The sequence below is a fragment of the Mastigoproctus giganteus genome, chromosome 3 (assembly GCF_048544385.1).
Source record: "Mastigoproctus giganteus isolate SK-2022 chromosome 3, ASM4854438v1, whole genome shotgun sequence".
Classification (NCBI taxonomy): domain Eukaryota; kingdom Metazoa; phylum Arthropoda; class Arachnida; order Uropygi; family Thelyphonidae; genus Mastigoproctus; species Mastigoproctus giganteus.
The window spans coordinates 141,085,942-141,107,958 of NC_143577.1; the positions used below are offsets into that span (position 1 = coordinate 141,085,942).

Below are 22,017 nucleotides of genomic sequence, written 5' to 3' on the forward strand. Positions count from 1 at the left end.
ACAGCAAACTTTACCAGATAAAACAAGAACCAAAGCTGTGGCTCTCAGGCTTTCGACAAAACAGACGAGAGGAAGTGGTACTGGCAAGACTCAGAATTCGACACACTCATCATACACATCTGTTCCTGCTACTGGGAGAAGATCCACTCCAGTGTTCATCCTGCGACAGTCAACTTATGGTTAGGTATTTTCTGTTTGATTGTCCTTTATATTCAACCATACGGTCAAACACTTTTCAGTCGGTCTCTAGGCTGAACGTCTCACATGATTTAACTCATATTCTGGGAAATGATGCAAACATAGAAAAACTTATAATTTATTTAAAATGTATTGGCCTATACAGGAGTATTTAATTTAACATCTACAGTGGAATATTTCAACTAAATAAACTGAGCAGACACAATTTGGCCTCAGTATCCCTTGTGTTGTTAAACCAAATACTAAAAACAACAACAACTGGATGGCTCTCTCGTGTTCTGAGATGCAGTCCTGAAGTCTCTTGGAAGTTTCCCCCCCACATAGTAGCTGCCACAAACCTGGCACATGATGTGGCATATTGAGCCGCTTTGTAAAAAGGAGGGGATGGGTATTTTCACCCTCAAGATGAGAGAATGTAATTTTCTAGCGGGAAGCTGCAAGTGCTTTATCCAGTACCCACGTAGGATCTTAGAAAGGCATTCTGATTGGAGATGGCTGTACAATACTGAATGGGGGTCATTTTACAACAGTAAACCAAATGAAAACCGACTTGCTCCACTTAGACTTAAAAAATTGACTCAATCATGGAATATAGAAATCGGTAATATATTTCAGGGTATGACACCATCAGATCCACCTTGGACAAATATCTGTGCAATTTATGACTTTTCAATAGTAGGGAAAGAACACATTGTCTCCTTCCAATATTGCACAGCTGCTTGCTTTCTATCGCTTTCTAACTCATAGGCATGTGAAATCTATACAGATGGATCAAAAACAGACCCAAGTAGGTGCTGCGGTAATCTTTCCATTACTCACCACTTCTGTCTCATAGCCAGTAGAATGCAGTATCTGCACTGCTGAGCTTTTTGCTGTAAACTTAGTCCTGGATCATATTACGGAACTTCCAATTACATCTGCTTTGATATACACTCAGTGTATATCAAAGACAGTACTGAGTGAAACAGTACTCACTCAGTACTGTCTCTGCTATAAGTAGTAATATCAACTCCTCGCACCCTGTAATAAAACAAAACATTCTTGCTTCTAATGAATTGAACCAAACTGTGACATTCTGCTGGATCCCGGGGAATTTTGAGATAGCAGGAAATGAAAGAGCAGATCTTGCAGCCAAACATCCAGATATTGCTATTTCGCAGACTTTCCAAATTCCATATACCGATTACGAACACATTATCCATAAAGCATTTTACAATAGCTGGTTGCTAATCTGGAGAGGTTATCGAGGAAACAAACTCTACCAAATAAAACCAGAACCAAAGCTGTGGTTCTCCAGTTTCCAGAAAAGCAGACAAGAAGAAACAATTTTAGGAAGGCTAAGAATTGGGCATACTCGCCTCATACACCTATATCTTTTAATGAACGAGAGCACTCCTCAATGCACATCATGTACAACTGACTGTTCATCATTTATTAGTGGACTGTCCTCGCCTTTTCAATATTCACTCAAACGTGCTAATGTGTCACTAACATTATTGCAGATTCTTGGAGATGATCCTAATAAGAACTGTTTACCTTCCAAAATCATATAGGAATATACCATACAATATAACAGTTATTACAACGAAGTTAGTATTTCCTATTAACTGAAAGACACAATATGACCCTGGCAGCCAATGTGTTGTTAAATTCCAACACAACAACAACAACGACAACATGTCTTATCTCAGAACCTTTCCAACAGATCTATACCCTTTGATTTGATTAATGCTTATATTTTTATAGCAGTATAGATTATAGATTTTTTGTTTTATGTGGTGACCTAATTGATGTAAATTAAATGCTGATGGCATCTTTACTTTTTCTCAGCTTACACACATTTCAATTGAAAAGGATGGTTGCAAAATAAATGTGCAGAAATTTGCTTTTGGCCCGAGAGAAATTGAATAAATTACTCTTTGGCCAAATCGAATGGGACCATTCATGTCAATCAGTCAGCTAGGAAATTTTTTATCAAGGAAATCATGCACATGCAAACTCTAGTATGGTGGTGGTGCTCACAAATTTTTAAAAGGAATGGGCAAATGAAGGTTTTTTTTTTTTTTTTTATTCTGATGTATAGTTTTTGCATTTTACTTACTTTTCCAATACTAATACTGATTAAGCCTAATTAAATTAATTTTATTATTTACCTTCTTTGATTAATGCAGATATTTTTATAGCAGTATAGATTTTTATTTCTATGTATTATAGTTTATCTCAGACAACCATTAAAAGAGAAACTAGGGGAAGTGTGTTATCTGAAATTAGCAGTTCCACTACAACTGGCTTAGGTTCTGTCATGCGCACTGTTACTTGGACACCACCCCGCAGTACAGAAGATTCCACTCCTACTCATACAGAGGGCACGCCTTCTTTTACAGAGTCAAGCTCTAGTGGGGATATAGGTATTTTAATTTTAATTTTTTTTTTAAAATCTTATACAATATCATTCTCTTTCTCTTACACTCTAGTAATTGAAAGGCACATGGATAAATTTGTAGGTATAGACAAAATGTACCATAGAGGGCACCTGGGTTAAAATTTCAAATTAGGATGCTACAACAGATACTAATTTGAGGCATTTCTTACTTTTTTTTTAAAATGATAACTTTAATATTCCCTTTGTTCTAATTTTTTTTTTTTCCTCGCCTTTTTCCCATTATATATGCGGTCAGCGTTTTTACTGTTTTGGCATGAAATTTTTACGGCCGGATGCCCTTCCTGACACCAACCCTCACCCTTTATCCGGGCTGGGGATAAGAGGTGGTCATTCCCTGACCTTCTGCGTCCTCCATACTTGGTGGTCACGGGCTCGAACCCCGGTCTGATCAGGAAGCATGTGCTACGCACTGCTGCTCCTGCCGTAGGGGCCTCCCTTTGTTCTAATGTGATCCCTAATATATGCCTAATTCAAAAAGATAATATAATTAATATAACAGATCTGAACTGGATTTAATTGGCATAAAGGTATAAATTTGGCCCAGCAGTATTCTCATCAGCAGTGCCATAGCCAGCATTTTTTGTCAGCAGGTATATTCACAAAAAATGGCACAAATTGCCTAATGCTAACCAACCTGTTATTTTTGGTTTTAAATAAGAGGTGCCAGAATATCTGTATATGCCTGTATTACAAAAAATTATACTAAATACGTAAATAATAACAAACTATTTTATAAATGTTTATTTTATTAATATATTTAGTAAGTAATTTTAAGTTTTTTATTCATTACATGCATATATCATATACGGTATGTATAAAATATAAGCAATGCATATATAATTACGAAAATATACATGTGAAACAAAATGAACTACAAAAATGATACATAAATAAAATATTACAAGGGAAAAAAATTAAATATACAAAAGGCAGGAAATTTAAAATTAAAAAAATATGTATATTTAAAATTTTTTGTCTTTTTTTCATACTTGAGAACTTTTCCAGAACTTTATCGTAATTTAACTCTAATGATAAATCATGCTCAGTACTTAAAAGAGCTAAGAAAGATAGCTTCTCTTCTCCCATTGTTCTTCAAAGATAATTGTTAATCAGTTTCAGTCTGCTGAAACTTCTTTCAGCTGAAGCACTCATAACAGGGATTGTTAGAAAAATTTTATATAATATTAATAAATTATTATACACTACATCCAAATTATTTGCCATCATAAATGCAATTATATCATCTAATTTTATTTCTTCCATTTTGGAATATTTTAAAATAAATTAATTAAAATATTTAAATACAGCGAGAACATTGTCGTCATTTCTGTATCATCAAGAACACTGTCGTCATTTATTGTGTCATTTCTGTAAAAATCAAAGCACTGAAAGACAATTTATTTCATTATTCAAAACACGTCTTTCAGCAGAAACATTTTTGTTAAAAATCTTCAAATCTATCGGTAAAATCTTGTATTACTAAGTTCAAATTGACATTTTATGTTTCATATTTCAATTTTTCAGTGAGATCCTGTATTGACTCATCTTTAGTTTTATCATCAAAAAACTCTTTTTTGTTCTTACTCTAAATTGCCAAAACTCAGGAGTTATATTGTATAATGCTGCAAGTTGTTTTGATTCCTCCAAATTATTTGTGAATTTTTTCATCCGATCTAAGATTCTCACTGATTTTCAGCAGGAAGATATAAGAGCTTCAGCAACGTTTAAATTTATTGATAGAGACTGTGAAAATTTTGATAAAGCATTGGTTGTGTTTAAAACTAATATCCATATTGATGATAATATGTAAAATTCAAATGTATCTATATGTGATAGTATTCTGCATCCCAAAGCCATTGCTTTTACTGGTAAGTCAATTTCTCCATTTACACAACTTGTAACTGTTGTAAATTGCCTGTAAGTTTTCTTTTTCTGCGATCAAGCTAGATATCCTACTAGACCACTGTGTTTCTGAATGTCTTTTCAGTGTAGCATGCCTCAACAGCGAGACATGCTATTGCAAAGCTCTTTTTCCTCCTCCAGTATTTTCAAATGAGGCAAGCCACTGTTTATAAAAGTATAAATGGCTTCGACTATGCCAAAAAAATTTTTGGCTTCAATGCAACTTTGCACCGATTCAATAACAATTAAATTTAAGTTAATGTACACAACAATGAATATATACAGCCGGCAGCGCTAGGTTTTTTTTATCCTTTTTTTGAAGACTGATTCCCTTGCCTGACATTACTTTTGTTCCATCATATCCTTGGCCTCTACAGTCTTTTAAATCTAAGCCTAAATCATTTAACAATTTCAGTATCAAATTGTAAAATCCTCAGTGTGTGAACTAGGAAGAACATCAAATTTTGGAAATCCCTCCATAAGTGAACCTGTAATATCAATATATCTTAATGAAAAAGAAAATTGGTCCAATCTAGATATATCTACAATTAAACTGTAATATTTCGCGTTTTTAATTTCAGCGATAATCAACGTTAAAGTTTCTTGTCCTAATGAGTAAATGAAATCGTTTTGGATTTGGGGGCTTACTTATGTTTTGTTGTGTTTACACTGTTGCAAACGATTTGCAAGATTGTAATCCTTATTGTAATAGTGAGAAACAAATTTTACTAGTTCTAAGAAATGTCCTCCATTTTCATGATGTCCCCTTAACAGCAGACATTGACATGTCAAAAAAAATCACTCTATTTTAAAGAGAGTGTACTATACCCTATTAGTTGCAATTTGATTTCTTTTTTCCCATTGTACTAAATTTATAACAGAACTTTGCTTTTTCATCGGCCGACCGGGCTAGCCGAGTGGGTAAAGTACCTGCCCGGCAACCCAAAGGTTGCGGATTCGATTCCCGCCTCGGGCTTGGATAAAAGTACTGCAAAAACCTTGGGAGGTGCAATATGACCACAGAAGCCGATGCGCCAACAACTACCAAAAAACAAAAAAAAAAAAAAACAAGCTTTTTCATCCTTAATTTCACCATACACGTTTTTTAAATGCTTCTTTCTGAATCTCTGATTTCTCATGTTGTTTTAGTTTAGCTGTCATTTTTCTAAAATTTGTAAATCCGCCGTTATTTATGTCTGACCACATTTTAATGTAGTGTTTATTATTTTTATCAGCATGTAACCAGCAACAAAAGCAATAACATTTTTTTGCTTTTGGTGAATAAATTAGCCAAGATTGCATAACACTTTTTTTTTGTAATGTCATCATAGTAAAAATAATGTCTTCTTGAAAAATTATCATCAAATTTAAAATACTGATCTTCTTTGATTCCCAGCAGGGTTCATAATCCAAAATGTTTTTTATTAAAGTTGTGGTGAAATTATTAGCTTTAAAAAGATATGGATCAGTAGGCCACACCAAATCTTTTCTGGATGTATTATCAGCAAAATCCAATATGTTTTCATCAGTATTAATATGAATTCTTACTGTTTAAGTACCATCACTGCCTTTTTCTGGCTTGAATTCATTTTTTTGATCGCTTTCAACTGATATTTCTGTTTCACTCCTGGTATGGAGTTTTTTAGATTTTGGTCATCTTTATTGTCATTGTCATCTTTTTCCTGTTTTTCGCATTCTGTTTCCCTTGATCGTTTTCTTCCTGTATTCTTATTTCACTTTTCATATGCCTTTTTAGAATACTTCTGTCATTATGATTCCAGGAACTGCTGAGGGTCATGAAACAGTAAATATATGGGCTGTTTTAGAGTAACTAAGAGTAAGAAAAGGGGCATGTATACTTGGATGTACACCAATGCTAGGAGTATAGTAAATAGATTTGATGAATTTGAAGTGCTGGTTAAGACATCCAAGGCAGATATTGTTGGGATATCAGAGAAGTGGTGCCACTTAGATATAAAGGATGCAGAATTGGAATTTGTGGAGTACAATGTGTACAGAAACGACAGATGGGATAGGAAGGGAAGACAAGTTATGCTGTTAATTAAGAAACAAATAAAATCTAAGGAAGTGCATCCAGTTTACATAGATGGACAGTGCAATGTTGAGTCAGTTTGGTGTGACATAAGCACTGGAAAGCAAAAATGAGAGTAGGAGTTTGTTATAGAGAAATAGAGTGGGCCAGTAAATCAGTGTCTTATAATGGAAGATTTTAACTTCCCAGATATAGATTGGAACTTGTGGGTTGGTCTCTTACACAGTACATCCCATAGTATGTGATACAGGGTAGAAAAGACATTTTACATTTGTTTAATAATATTCATCCTAGACTCAATTTTACATTGGAAAGGGAAAATACAGATACTAAGTCATTAAATTTTCTAAATTTCATGCTTACTCCGGATTTGAATAAAATCCAATTTAACATCTATCGTAAACCAACAAACACCAGTATGCTTCTGCATTATAACAGCTATCACACATTCTCCTACAAAAGGTCTATCATTTTTAATCAATTTCTCAGTGCCTATAAATATTCAACAAATCTTTCAGAATCTGCTTTGAGCTCAGAAATACAGATATTAACCAGCAGATTCTTAAACAGGGTTTATCCCCCCCCCCTACAATAAACCAAATCAGGATACAAGCTAAGATAGGATACAAAGAACTACTCCAACCAACAATAGTAGCATCAAAAAATACTTTATTTCTGTCCCCATATGTTGAACAGTGGCACAAACAACTTAACAGATTCTTTAAAGACACTGAATTTAAAATTGTGTCCAGACCAATATGGAAATTACACACTATACAAAACAATCACTCAGTCCTTTCCTCGTTCACAACACAAATAAATGACTTGGTATACATTTCTTGCGATGACTGCAACTCATCTTATCAAAGATCCGCACGGTCCCCTCTGAATTTTCATTTTAAACAACACATGGCCTCAGTTCATACTTCTCATTCAGCAGCATCAGAATTAGCCTTTTATGCCGTTAATGAAAAACATATATTTTCATTTAACGAGGCCAAAATACTTTAAGCGTCCAATGTAATTATATGAAACTATTAATTGCAGAAACTGTTGAAATTCAATTACATGAGAATTCTGTTCACTGCCCATATCTAATCTCCAATCCGTGGTCTTTTATACGCATGTGCGAAGACTGATAATCTTTATTTAAGATTCATCCCCACGCATATCCTGTAATTTTTATTCCTGTTGTCACAACATAGGGCCGAAAAGCATTGTTAGCTTCAGAAGGAAAATCCTTTTGTAATTATTGAAGTAAAATTCTTTTAATTAATTTTTAATTTGTTTCAATTTATTTTTTAATGTTATGTTATATTCGTTTTAATTTCTGGAGAGTATCATATGGAAATGTTCTACGTATCATATTGAGGTAAACTTCTCTTATTCTTTTAAAAATATTGAAATCAACATAGAATGTATTGAGCATCACAGCTCTGGTTTATATTATCAAATTATATACTTGATTATTAAGTACAGGAACTGCCTGACTTATGCAATGGTTACGCAAGTCGGAATTTCCCTAAATAAATATTTAGGGAAATTCCGCACTCGCAACTATGCATGCTGAATTTGATAGAAGCAAAAAAGGAATATTTGACGAACATGTAAATGGAATTATTCAATTTTTTTACCTCATGCACAGGAAAAATTACAAAAGTGTACAAATGTATAAAAATTTCAAAATTATAAAATTACAAAAAAAGAGAAGAGACAGGCATAACGTCAGCAAGTTTTACCTTTCGAGCATCGTTGCCAGAATTAACTCTCCAGCTGATAAGGACACCGCTGCAGAAGTTGAGAACTGTTGAGCTTTAGAAGGGGTTTTTTCCAACACATCACAAAATTTCTCTGCAAATGCAGCATCGGCAGTGGTGACTTCACCATATACTTTAACGTTTTGGAAACCAGCGCAATGCTTGAACCTATTAAACCACCCGTTGCTTGCCACGAACTTGGCTTTGGGTTTGCCGTACTTATCCTTAATATCTTCATAAATACTTCTTGGTTAGACAGGCAAAGGCAGATTATGAGAAATCCTTGGCAAAGAATGCAAAGAACAACAGCAAACAGTTCTTTACTTATGTAAACTCTAGAAGGAAAGGAATGAATCAGATTGAACCACTTAACATAGATGGGTTCACTATTGATGATCATGCTCAGGGAGCTGATAAACTGAATGAGTATTTTGCACCTGCATTCACACATGAGGAGTTATTCTATGAGGGGAGTGCCAGATGTTTATCAAACTCTAACAGAGAGCTAATTGATTTTGTAATAACTGAGAGCAAAGTGGAGGAGAAATTGTTGAAGTTAAACATAAAAAACGTGCTTGGGGTGGATGGGATCTATCTAGTTATATTAAAGGAGTCAGCAAACGAAGTAAGCAAACCCTTAGCCATAATTATGAGAGCTACCTTGGACTCCAGGGAGGTCCCCAAGGACTGCAGGTGTGCAAATGTATCACCAAATTACAAAGGGGGTTCAAAAGGTGATACAGGTAACTATATAACTGTTGATTTATAATATAACAGAACATAGGAATTATCGAGCACTTAATAGCTCTCAATTATCAAATAGAGAATTATACAAGGAGCAGGGGAATGATGCCAGCAGTGGGGAAGATGGATTGCAAAGTAGCAACACATACAACATACCCGATATTCTTCCTGGTGAGGTAGAACATGCAGTAGTAGTATTAGTAGTAGTAGTAGTAGTGGCATGTGATGCAAGAAAGCAAATGTATGAGCTTATGCAGCATCAGCCAAAAAAAAAAAAATCACACCATTCCCTCCAAATGCCTGTCCAGTTCCTCCTTAAATTTATTCAACCTATCAACTTCCACAACGACAGATGGAAGTTTGTTCCAGCAATTAACCACCCGCTGGCTAAAGGCAAATTTCCGCACATCCAATCTACATCTGTCTTTTCTTAATTTGAATTTATGCCCCCTTAGGTTCGTAATCTGAACAAGTGGAAGGATCCCATCAGAATTCAGCGTGCTGAACCCATTCAAGGCCTTATACACCTCAATCAGATCACCGCACAGGTGCCTAGTCTCCAGCCACTGCAATTTGCAGAACTTAAGCCTCTCTTGATAAGAGGATCCCTTCATTGCCCTCACCAATCTTGTTGCCCTTCTCTGTACACGCTCAAGGAAAAAAAGCCGTGAAGTAGGGTTGAATTTGAAAGTGTCTGCAATTCTGCCCAGACACGATAGGAGGGAGTATATGATGAGAGCCTTGTCGATCAATTCGGCCCTGGAAAGATTGTGCAAGGCTCAAGGGGTAGAATTTTTTTCAGCCTGGAATGTACTTGTTAACAGGAGAGATTGCTTCTACAGGGATGGGATACACTTAAATAGAAAGGGTGCAAGAATATTTGCTGATGCTATCGAGGCAGTGTTAGGTGGGTCGGAAAACTGCTAGCTTGGGGGGAGACAAAGACTAATGGATTAACAGAAGCCACTGGCAGAGGTGAAAGAGATTCTTGCACTGCTTCTATTGGAATGAGCAGAAGCCTGAAAAACAAGATGCAGGATATTTCAGAGACCGCTGGAAGTCATTGCGGCACAAGTAAACACATGGGTTGTGTTAGGGTAGCTAAGAATAGAAACAGGTGCATGTATACTTGCGTGTACACCAATGCTAGGAGTTTAGTAAATAAATTTGATGAATTTGAGGTATTGCTCAAAACATCAAAGGCAGATATTGTTGGGATATCAGAGACGTGGTGTCACACAGATATAAGGAATGCAGAACTGGAATTTGGGGAGTACAATGTGTATAGAAAGGATAGACAGGACAGGAGGGGAGGAGGGGTTATGCTATTAGTTAAAAAACACATAAAATCCAAGGAAGTAATGCCAGTCGACATTGATGGACAGGGCAGTGTCGAGTCAGTTTGGTGTGACATAAGCATAGGTAAATCAAAATTGAGAGTAGGAGTGTGCTGTAGGCCTAATGACTCTGATGAGTATAATAAGATACTGTACAGGGAAATAGAATGGGCCAGTAAATCAGAGAGTCTTATAAGGGGGGATTTTAATTTCCCAGATATTAACTGGAATTTGTGGGTTGGTCACTCACACACTAGCAAGGCTTTTGTGGATTTATTGGATGATTGTTTTCTACATCAGCATGTTCGGGAGGCAACTAGAGGGAGTAATACTGTTGATCTGATTATCAGTAGTGATTCTTCATGCATTAGGAATCTGCAGATAAAGGAACCACTGGGTGGCAGTGATCACAGTGTGCTGAAGTGGGATTTACTCAAGGAGGTAACTACCATCAGAGGTAAAGGGAAGGGTTTTTGCTTTCTTAAAGGCGACTATGATGGTCTGAGACAGTATTTAAATTCTATACAGTGGGACCAACTGATGATGTTACCAACAGCAAATTCAAAATGGGAAGCATTCAAGGAACTAATCTTGGAAACTACCAGGCTTTACATACCAACCAAGAAATATTATTCAAGTTTCAGGCCTAAATGGTTGTCAGATGAACTAATGAGACATATGGCAGAGAAGAAAAATGCATGGGATACATACAAATTAATGGGTGACATGGAAGCCTATGATAGATATGTTTTTCTGTAACCAAGTCACAAAGGAGATTAGGCAGGCAAAGGCAGATTATGAAAAATCCTTGGCAAAGGATGCAAAGAAAAACAGAAAAGAGTTCTTTAAAAAGTTCTTTGAAAAGAAGGAAAGGGATGAGTCAGATTGGTCCACTGGATGTTGATGGTTCAACAGTTGAGGATCCAGCTCAGGTGGTTAACAATCTAAACGAGTATTTTGCATCTACATTCACACATGAGGAGTTATTCAGGAAGGGGAATGTCGTAGGTGAAGTTAACATTGGCAGTGAGCTAGATTATTTTCTAATAACTGAGAGGAAAGTGGAGGAGAAATTGTTGAGGATAAACATAAAAAAGGCACCCGGGGTGGATGGGATCTATCCAGTTATATTAAAGGAGGCAGCAAAGGAAGTAAGCAAACCCCTAGCCATAATTATGAGAGCTTCTTTCGACTCAGGGGAGGTACCAATGGACTGGAGATGTGCAAATGTAACCCCAATTCACAAAGGAGGATCAAAGGCTGACATAAGTAATTATAGACCTGTTAGTTTAACTTCGGTTCCAGGAAAATTAATGGAGGCACTGGTTAAAGAAGCACTGCAGGATCATCTGGACAAGAATTCAGTTATAGCTCAGACACAGCATGGTTTTGTTAAGGGCAGGTCTTGTCTGACCAATTTGATTGGATACTATGATGTAGTCACAAAAGAACTGGATGCAGGGAATAACTTTGATATTATATATTTGGATCTTAGAAAGGCTTTTGATACTGTTGCGCATGGAAGACTGCTGCACAAATTGGAGAAGTGTGGCATTGGAGGCAAATTGCTGCTATGGATAAAGGGATGGTTGAGTGGCAGAAGACAGAGAGTGGTAATCAATGGACACTGCTCAACGTGGACTAATGTTATTAGTGGAGTTCCTCAGGGTTCAGTGTTGGGTCCATTGTTGTTTTCTGTATTTATAAATGATATTGATGATGGTGTATCAGGCTTAATGTCCAAGTTTGCAGACGATACCAAGGTTGGCAGGGTGTTAAGGACACTACTGATACTATGCTGCTGCAACAGGATCTGGAACGGTTGAGCAGATGGGCTGAGAGGTGGCAAATGAAGTTTAACATTGACAAATGTAAAGTACTACATATGGGAAACAGTAACTCCAGATCAACGTATCAACTCTGTGGTACTACACTGGCAGTGGTAGAGAATGAAAAGGACCTGGGGGTAATTGTGCAGGCAGATATGAAGTTCTCTGTGCAGTGCAGACGAGCTTCAAGAGTAGCTCATGGTGTCTTGTCAATGATATACAGGAATTTTTTTAGCAGGGACAGGGATGTGATTATTCCCTTGTATAAGGCATTGGTCATTCCACACCTTGAGTACTGTATACAGGTCTGGAGGCTTCATTTCAAGAAGGATGTAGAGCTGCTGGAACGAGTACAGAGAAGGGCAACAAGATTCGTGATTGGAACAAAGGGTTGCTCTTACGAAGAAAGGCTTAAGTTTTGCAAATTACAGAGCCTGGAGACTAGGCATCGGCGAGGTGATCTGATAGAGGTGTATAAGGCTTTGAATGGCTTGAGCATGCTCAATGCCGATGGGATTCTTCCTCTTGCTCAGAATAATCACCTGAGAGGGCATAAATTCAAATTGAGGAAGGACGGATGTCGGATAGATGTGCGGAAATTTGCCTTTAGCCAGCGGGCAGTTGGTTTGTGGAATAGACTCCCATCGCTTGTTGTTGAAGTTGATAGCCTAAACAAATTTAAGGCTCAGCTGTTCAGGTATTTCGAACGAACGGAGGGGTGAAATGGGAGTAGTAGTTGTTTTTTTTTTTTTTTTTTTTTTTGGCTGATTCTGAATAAGCTTGCTTTTTTGCATCATATGCCTCTACTAATGCTAATGCTAAAGTAATTCTACTTCCTTCTAAAATGAGGCCTCCAGACCTGTACGCAGTACTCAAGGCGTGGCCTGACCATTGCCTTATACAGAGAGATAATCACCTCCTTTTCCCTGCTATCAAAATTCCTATATATCATTGACAAAACCCCATGACCTGCCCTGGCAGCCTGTCTGCATTGCTCAGAAAACTTCATATCTGCCTGCACAATTACTCCCAGGTCTTTTTCATTTTCTACCACCTTAAGTGTAGTACCACACAGTTGGTACGTTTCTCTTGGGTTACTTCTACCCATATGCAGTACTTTGCATTTGTCAAGGTTAAACTTCAGTTGGCACTTCTTAGCCCATCTGCCCAAATTATCTAGATCCTGTTGCAGTAGCACACTGCCATTACTGTCATTAACAACCCTGCCAACATTTGTATCATCTGCAAACTTCGACACTAAGCCTGATATACCTTCATCAATATCATTGATAAATATACAAAACAACAGAGGCGCATTATAGCCATAGTAGCTTATGCACCATTAAACTCCCATAACAACAAAACAACAGTGGACCCAACACCGAACCCTGTGGGACTCCACTAATAACATTAGTCCAAGAAGAGCAGCACCCATTGATTACTACCCTCTGTCTTCTCCCACTTAACCATCCTTTTATCCATTGTAGAAACTTACCCTTAATTCCATTCTGCTCCAATTTGTACAATAGTCTTCCATGCTCAGCAGTGTCAAAAGCTTTCCTGAAATCCAAATATATGATATCAAAATTATTTTTTGCATCCAGTTCCTTTGTAACCACATCATAATATCCTATCAAATTTGTCAGACAAGACTTTCCCTTAACAAACCCATGCTGTGTCTGAATTATGAAAAATGAAGAATCAGAAAGCCCTGGAGGAAGATGAAGTTACTGTAGAGTTTGTTAAAATTGGGAGGAAGAGACATAACGCAAAAACTGCCAAGGCTCTTCACAAAATGCATTAGAAAAGGTGTGATGCCTAAGCAGTGGAATAATGCAATCATAGTTTTGCTGCATAAGAAAGGAGATAAATCAGAAATTGGAAATTATAGACCAATTAGCTTGTTATCCCACATCTACAAGTTGTTGACAAGGGTCATTACTAACAGATTAGAAAGAATACTTGATGAGAATCAACCGAAAAGCAAAGCTGGCTTTAGGACAGGATTCTCAACTATGGATCGCCTTCATGTAATATCACAGCTAATGGAGAAAGCAAATGAATCTAAAACACCATTATGCCTGGCATTTGTGGATTATGAAAAGGCATTTGACTCCATACAGCATAAGGCAATGTTTTGGGCACTGGAAAGACAAGGCATAGATACCCCATATATTATGATTTTGAAGAAAATATATGAGAAAGCTACCTCCTTTATTTGACTAGACAAAGACAGTAGGAAATTTAAAATCGAGAAAGGAGTTCGACAAGGAGACACAGTATCTCCGAAGCTCTACTACTGCCTTTGAGGAAGCTTTCAGAAGATTAGACTGGTCCCAGAAAGGAGTCAATGTGAACGGAAAGTACCTAAACTATTTACGATTTGCAGATGACATTGTGGTCATAAGCCATGATCCCAAAGAATTAGAGGAAAATCTTAATCAGTTATGCAGAGTTAGTAAGGATTTTGGACTAAAGATGAATATGGCTAAAACAAAAGTAATGATGAACAAGTATGCCACAGAAAGGGACATAATGATTGAAGGAGCAGTAATTGAAAAGTTGGAGTCATATACTGATCTGGGACAAGTTATTAGCTGTAATAATAATAAATGACTGGAATTCAAGAGAAGAATAAATTTTGGATGGATAGCACTCAGTAAATATAGTCACATACTGAAGAGCAATATCCCAGTTTGTCTGAAACGTAAAATAATGAACCAATGTATACTCCCCACCATGACTTATTGAGGTGAAACTTAGGCACTCATCAAAAGAATGGAAGAGAAGCTGAGAACTACACAGTGAAGAATGGAACGAATTATATTGGGAATCAGACTGTTAGATAAGAAGAGAAACAGATGGATTAGGCAGCAAACTCAAGTAAAGGACATTCTTATCAAAACTAAAGAACAAAAATGGTCTTGGGCAGGACACATAGCTGGAAGACATCATGACAGATGGACTAAGAAAATAACAGAATGGTACCCAAGAGGAGCTAGAAGAAAACCTGGAAGACAACAGTGGAGATGCATAGATGAAATTCATGAGTTTGTGGGTAGTAAATGGATGGCCATTGCTCAAAACAGAAGGAACTGGAAAGGTGCTGGAGAGGCCTTCATCCTGCAGTGGATTGAAAATGGATGATGATGATGATTTTGAAGTGATTCACATTTATTGCTTTCCATTATTATTTTAATTTGCATTTTATTTGAATTTTTCATTATTATTCTCATTTTTGTGGATAATCAACAATTGGATAACATACTACATGGACAGAGTAGTATAAATTTGACCATGGTGGCTTATGCTCTGCATAGCTCTTTGATACATACTTTAAATACTGAACATTCACAATTTGCACACACTACATAGAGAAAAACAGCATCATATGCTTCCAGCCTGGACAGCTTTGGGGTAACAGCCTCTCACTCCAATAATTTTCGGTCCTACCTAAAATTCAATAAGTGCAACAATAGACTATCTCACTTGCCCCTATATGTACCCTAAGCATATTACTGACAATACTACTGAACCCCTCTTTTGCAAATGTAGGAATGTGGTTTACCTGATAACAAGCCTTACCAGTAATATGAAATATGTTGGCCAAACAAGTAATAAGTTACATCTAAGGCTTAATCTCCATAGATCAGACATTAATAACTAGAATAGCCACAATAAACGTAGCAACTACAAACAGAAAATTTAATACAAGCATTTCCAGATTCATTGCTTTACTAATATCCACAACTCTATCCTAGCACATATACCTGATCTATGCATAAGAACTAGAAGGGAGGAATTATTTATGCTAAAATTGAATTCCCTTTATCAGCATGTCCTCAACATCACGTTTAATCATAAAATTATCACTAACAGTACAGCAGATATACCATTAGCATTAGTAGAGGCATATGATGCAAGAAAGCAAGCTTATTCAGCATCAGCCAAAAAAAAAAAAAAAAACACAACCACGAAGGTTGTGTTTTTACAACCGAAGGTTGGCAGGGTTGTAAAGGACACTAATGACAGTACACTGCTACAACAGGATCTAGAAAAGTTGAGCAGATGGGCTCAGAGGTGGCAAATGAAGTTTAACATTGACAAATGTAAAGTACTACATATGGGAAGCAGTAACCGCAGAGTAACGTATGAACTCTGTGGTACTACGCTGACAATTGTAGGGAATGAAAAGGACTTGGGGGTAATTAGCATTAGCATTAGCATTAGTAGAGGCATATGATGCAAGAAAGCAAGCTTATTCAGCATCAGCCAAAAAAAAAAAAAAAAAAAAAAAAAAAACACACCACTCCCATTTCACCCCTCCGTTCGTTTGAAATACCTGTCCAGTTGAGCTTTAAATTTGTTTAGGCTATCAACTTCAACAACAAGTGATGGAAGTCGGTTCCACCAACCAACCACCCGCTGGCCAAAGGCAAATTTCCACACATCTATCCGACATCCGTCATTCCTCAATTTGAATTTATGCCCTCTGAGGTGATTATTCTGAGCAAGATGAAGGATCCCATTGGCATTGAGCATGCTCAAACCATTCAAAGCCTTATACACCTCTATCAGATCACCTCGCCGGTGCCTAGTCTCCAGACTCTGTAATTTGCAAAACTTAAGCCTTTCTTCGTAAGAGCAACCCTTTGTTCCATTCACTAATCTTGTTGCCCTTCTCTGTACCCATTCCAGCAGCTCTACATCCTTCTTGAAATGAGGCCTCCTGACCTGTATACAGTACTCAAGATGTGGCCTTATACAAGGGAATAATCACCTCCTTATCCCTGCTAGAAAAATTCCTGTATATCATTGACAAGACACCATGAGCTACTCTTGCTGCTCGTCTGCACTGCTCAGAGAACTTCATATCTGCCTGCACAATTACCCCCAGGTCCTTTTCATTCTCCACCACCGTCAGTGTAGTACCGCAGAGTTGATACGTTGCTCTGGGGTTACTGTTTCCCATATGTAGTACTTTACATTTGTCAATGTTAAACTTCATTTGCCACCTCTCAGCCCATCTGTTCAACCTTTCCAGATCCTGTTGCAGCAGCGTAGCGTCAGTAGTGTCCTTAACAACCCTGCCAACCTTTGTATCATCTGCAAACTTGGACATTAAACTTGATATCCCATCATCAATATCATTCATAAACACCGAAAACAACAACGGACCCAACACTGAACCCTGAGGAACTCCACTAATAACATTAGTCCACGTTGAGCAGTGTCCATTGATTACCACTCTCTGTCTTCTGCCACTCAACCACCCCCTTAACCATAGCAGCAATTTGCCTCCAATGCCACACTGCTCCAATTTGTGCAGCAGTCTTCCATGTGCAACAGTATCAAAAGACTTTCTAAGATCCAAATATATAATATCAAAGTTATTCCCTGCATCCAGTTCTTTTGTGACTACATCATAGTATCCAATTAAATTGGTCAGGCAAGACCTGCCCTTAACAAAACCATGCTGCGTCTGAGCTATAACTGAATTCTTGTCTAGATGATCCTGCAGTGCTTCTTTAACCAGTGCCTCCATTAATTTACCTGGAACAGAAGTTAAACTAACAGGTCTATAATTACTTGTGTCAGCCTTTGATCCTCCTTTGTGAATTGGGGTTACATTTGCACATCTCCACTCTATGGGTACCTCCCCTGAGTCCAAAGAAGCTCTCATAATTATGGCTAGGGGTTTGCTTACTTACTTTGCTGCCTCCTTTAATATAACTGGATAGATCCCATCCACCCCAGGTGCCTTTTTTATGTTTATCCTCAACAATCTCTCCTCCACTTTCCTCTCAGTTATTACAAAATCATCCAGCTCACTGCCAATGTTTACTTTACCTACATCATTCTCCTTCCTGAATAACTCCTCGTGCGTGAATGTAGATGCAAAATACTCGTTTAGATTGTTAGCCACCTGAGCAGGTTCCTCAACTGTTGAACCATCAATATCCAGTGGACCAATCTGATTCATCCCTTTCCTTCTTGAGTTTAAATATGTAAAGAACTCTTTTCTGTTTTTCTTTGCATCCTTTGCCAAGGATTTTTCGTAGTCTGCCTTTGCCTGTCTAATCTCCTTTGTAACTTGGTTACAGACCAACTTATATCTATCATAGGCTTCCATGTCACCCATTAATTTGTATGTATCCCATGCATTTTTCTTCTCTGCCACATGTCTCATTAGTTCATCTGACAACCATTTAAGCCTAAACCTTGAACAATATTTCTTAGTTGGTATGTAAAGCCTGATAGCCTCCAAGATTAGTTCCTTGAATGCTTCCCATTTTGAGTTTGCTGTTGGTAACATCATCAGTTGGTCCCACTGTATAGAATTTAAATACTCTCTCAGACCATCATAGTCGCCTTTACGAAAACAAAAACCCTTCCCTTTACCTCTGATGGTAGTTACCTCCTTGAGTAAATCCCACTTCAACACACTGTGATCACTGCCACCTAGTGGTTCATTTATCTGCAGATTCTTAATGCACGAAGAATCACTACTGGTAATCAGATCAAGAGTATTGCTCCCTCTTGTTGCCTCACGAACATGCTGATGTAGAAAACAATCATCCAATAAATCGACAAAAGCCTTGCTAGTGTGCGAGTGACCAACCCACAAATTCTAGTCAATATCTGGGAAATTAAAATCCCCCATTATAAGACTCTGATTTACTGGCCCACTCTGTTTCCCTGTACAATATCTTATTATACTCATCAGAGTCATTAGGCCTATAGCACACTCCTACTCTCAATTTTGATTTCCCTATGCTTATGTCACACCAAACTGACTCGACACTGCCCTGTCCATCGATGTCGACTGGCTTCACTTCCTTGGACTTTATGTGTTTCTTAACTAATAGCATAACCCCTCCTCCCCTCCTGTCCTGTCTATCCTTTCTATACACATTGTATTCCCCAAATTCCAGTTCCGCATTACTTATATCTGTGTGACACCACGTCTCTGATATCCCAACAATATCTGCCTTTGATGTTTTGAGCAATACCTCAAATTCATCAAATTTATTTACCAAACTCCTAGCATTGGTGTACACGCAGGTATACATGCACCTGTTTCTATTCTTAGCTACCCTAACACAACCCATGTGTTTACTTGTACTGCAATGACTCCCAGCAGTCTCTGAAATATCCTGAATCTTGTTTTTCAGGCTTCTGCTCATTTCAATAGAAGCAGTGCAAGAATCACTTCCACCTCTGCCAGTGGCTACTGTTAATCCATTAGTCTTTGTCCCCCCCCAACTAGCAGTTTTCCGACCCACCTAACACTGCCTCGACAGCATCAGCAAAAATTCTTCCACCCTTTCTATTTAAGTGTATCCCATCCCTGTAGAAGCAATCTCTCCTGTTAACAAGTACAGTCCAGGTTGAAAAAAATTCTACCCCTTGAGCCTTGCACAATATCCCCAGGGCCGAATTGATCGACAAGGCTCTCATCATATACTCCCTCCTATCGTGTCTGGGCAGAATTGCAGACACTTTCAAATTCAACCCTAATTCACGGCTTTTTTTCAACAGTGACCTGTACTTGTTAAGTAATTCTGCCGGTCTCCTACTCTTAATATCATTAGTGCCAACGTGTACAACTATATCACCTTTTGTGCCCTTAAAAGATGATATCCGCTCTACAACGTCATCAACCTTTGCCCCTGGCAGACATACCCTGGTCCTATTCCACCTATCCTTTTTACAAAGCATGTTCCCCGTTTCCCTGACAATAGAGTCACCAACAACTACTAGTTCCTCTGGGACCAGCGCATTCTGCCTAGGGGGCTGCCTCTGTGTTGCCTGATGACCAAGTGCCCCTCAATTTATTTCCTTCGAGGGCATCCACCCTGTCCTTCAAGACAGTTGTCGCCTGATTTCCTTGCACTCCTTACGTCATGCACACACAAAGACATCCCCCCCTTGGCAGCATCATGTCCCGTACCCGACTGCTCCGCAAACATCAAGCAAATAGTGCATTTTAAAAGACTGTGATTCAGAGGGCAACTGCCCCCCTCAGTGCTCCCCTGAACCACAGCACTCCCATTAGCTTGAGCCTTTTGCTTTGCTGCTCTGGTCAGAGTCATGATTCCGATTTAATTCAATAAAATTTCAAAACAAAAATTAAATCCTTAAGTTATATCCCAAAACAGTTATGTTATATATTTTTTTTCAGTATCTAGTATTTTCTACGAGTTCCCTTTATACAACTTCCGTATCACATGTTAAAAATACAATTTAATTGACAATAAAGTTTATCAAGATTAATAGATTTACTGATTAATTGACAATATTATATTATGCACTATACTACGCTAAGCTTATGCTATCGTGTAAAAATGGTGGGAATTCTCGAACGGTACTTCTACGGACTCGTAAATATTGATTAGCTTCCAAATCTCGCTATCTCAATTTAGAATAAACTAAGGATCCTGACGAGGTCTATAATCTACTTATAGAAGATAATTTGATATAACAATTGGTTAATAAATCGACTAAATTTGGTTAAAAAAAAAAGACCTCTCGTTCAATTTGTAACACGTGGATTTGATACCGTTACCGATACTAAGTAATACCTACGAAATCTCTGTCTAAGTTAAACTTTAAACTAAGTATCGTAACTAGGAATATAAAGCTACTCTAGAAAATAAGTTAATATGACAATTGAAGCTAATAAATCAGAAAACAAATCAGGAAAAACTTCTCTGTTCCAAGAGCTTCAAGGAGCTCGTCTGCACAGGCTAACCTCGCATCCAGACCTCAATTGTATAGGCAAACATGAAATTTTCTGAACAGTGCAGACGGTCTGCAAGAGTAGCTCATGGTGCCTTGTAAATGAGATACAGGAAAGGAATTTTTCTAGCAGAGATAAGGAGGTGATTATCCCCTTGTATAAGGCAATGGTCAGGCCACACCTTGAGTACTGTATACAGGTCTGGAGGCCTCCTTTTAAGAGCGATGTAGAGCTGCTGGAACGAGTACAGAGAAGGGCAACAAGATTAGTGAATGGAACAAAGGGTTGCTCTTACAAAGAAAGGCTTAAGTTTTGCAGATTGCAGTGTCTGGAGACTAGCCACCTGCGAGGTGATCTGATTGAGGTGTATAAAGCCTTGAATGGTGTGAGCATGCTCAGTGCTGATGGGATTCTTCCTCTTACTCAGAATAATCACCTGAGAGGGTATAAATTAAAACTGAGGAACGAAAGTTGTAGGATAGATGTGCAGAAGTTTGCTTTTAGCCAGCGGATATTGATTGGTGGAACAGACTTCCATCTTTTATTGTGGAAGTTGACAGTTTCAAAAAATTTAACGTTGAGCTGGACAGGTATTTGGAATGAACAGAGGGGTGAAATGGGAAAGGGTTTTTTTTTTGGCTGATGCTGCATAAGCTTGCTTTCTTGCATCATATGCCTATACTAATGCTAAACACATAAGGAAAAGCATGAATCACATTGGTACACTAGATATGAATGATTTAACCATTGATGGTCCTGTTCAGGTTGCCAACTTAATAGGTATTTTGTATCTACATTCACACATAAAGAATTGTTTATGGTTGGGGATGCTGAAAGTCTTTAAAATTCTAATGGGACTGAATGATTTTGTTTTGTGATAACAACAGGAAAGTGGAGGAGAAATTGTTGAAGCTGAATGTAAAAAAGACACCTGGAGTGGATGGAATCTATCCAATTATATTAAGGAAGGCAGCAAAAGAGGCAAGGAAGCCATTAGCCATAATTATGAGA

General features: G+C 37.7%; 1 protein-coding gene across 4 annotated transcripts in view; it reads left to right on the top strand.

The window, feature by feature from the left end:
- The window catches only part of LOC150088291 (phosphatidylinositol 4-phosphate 5-kinase type-1 alpha-like), a 743,292-nt gene that overhangs the window by 639,681 nt on the left and 81,594 nt on the right, over positions 1-22,017 (top strand). For all 4 annotated transcript variants that reach the window (XM_090370677.1, XM_090370676.1, XM_090370679.1 and 1 more), the window contains one exon: positions 2,413-2,606. In XM_090370677.1, coding sequence (XP_090226803.1) covers positions 2,413-2,606 — 194 coding nt within the window. The remainder of the gene's footprint in view (positions 1-2,412; positions 2,607-22,017) is intronic.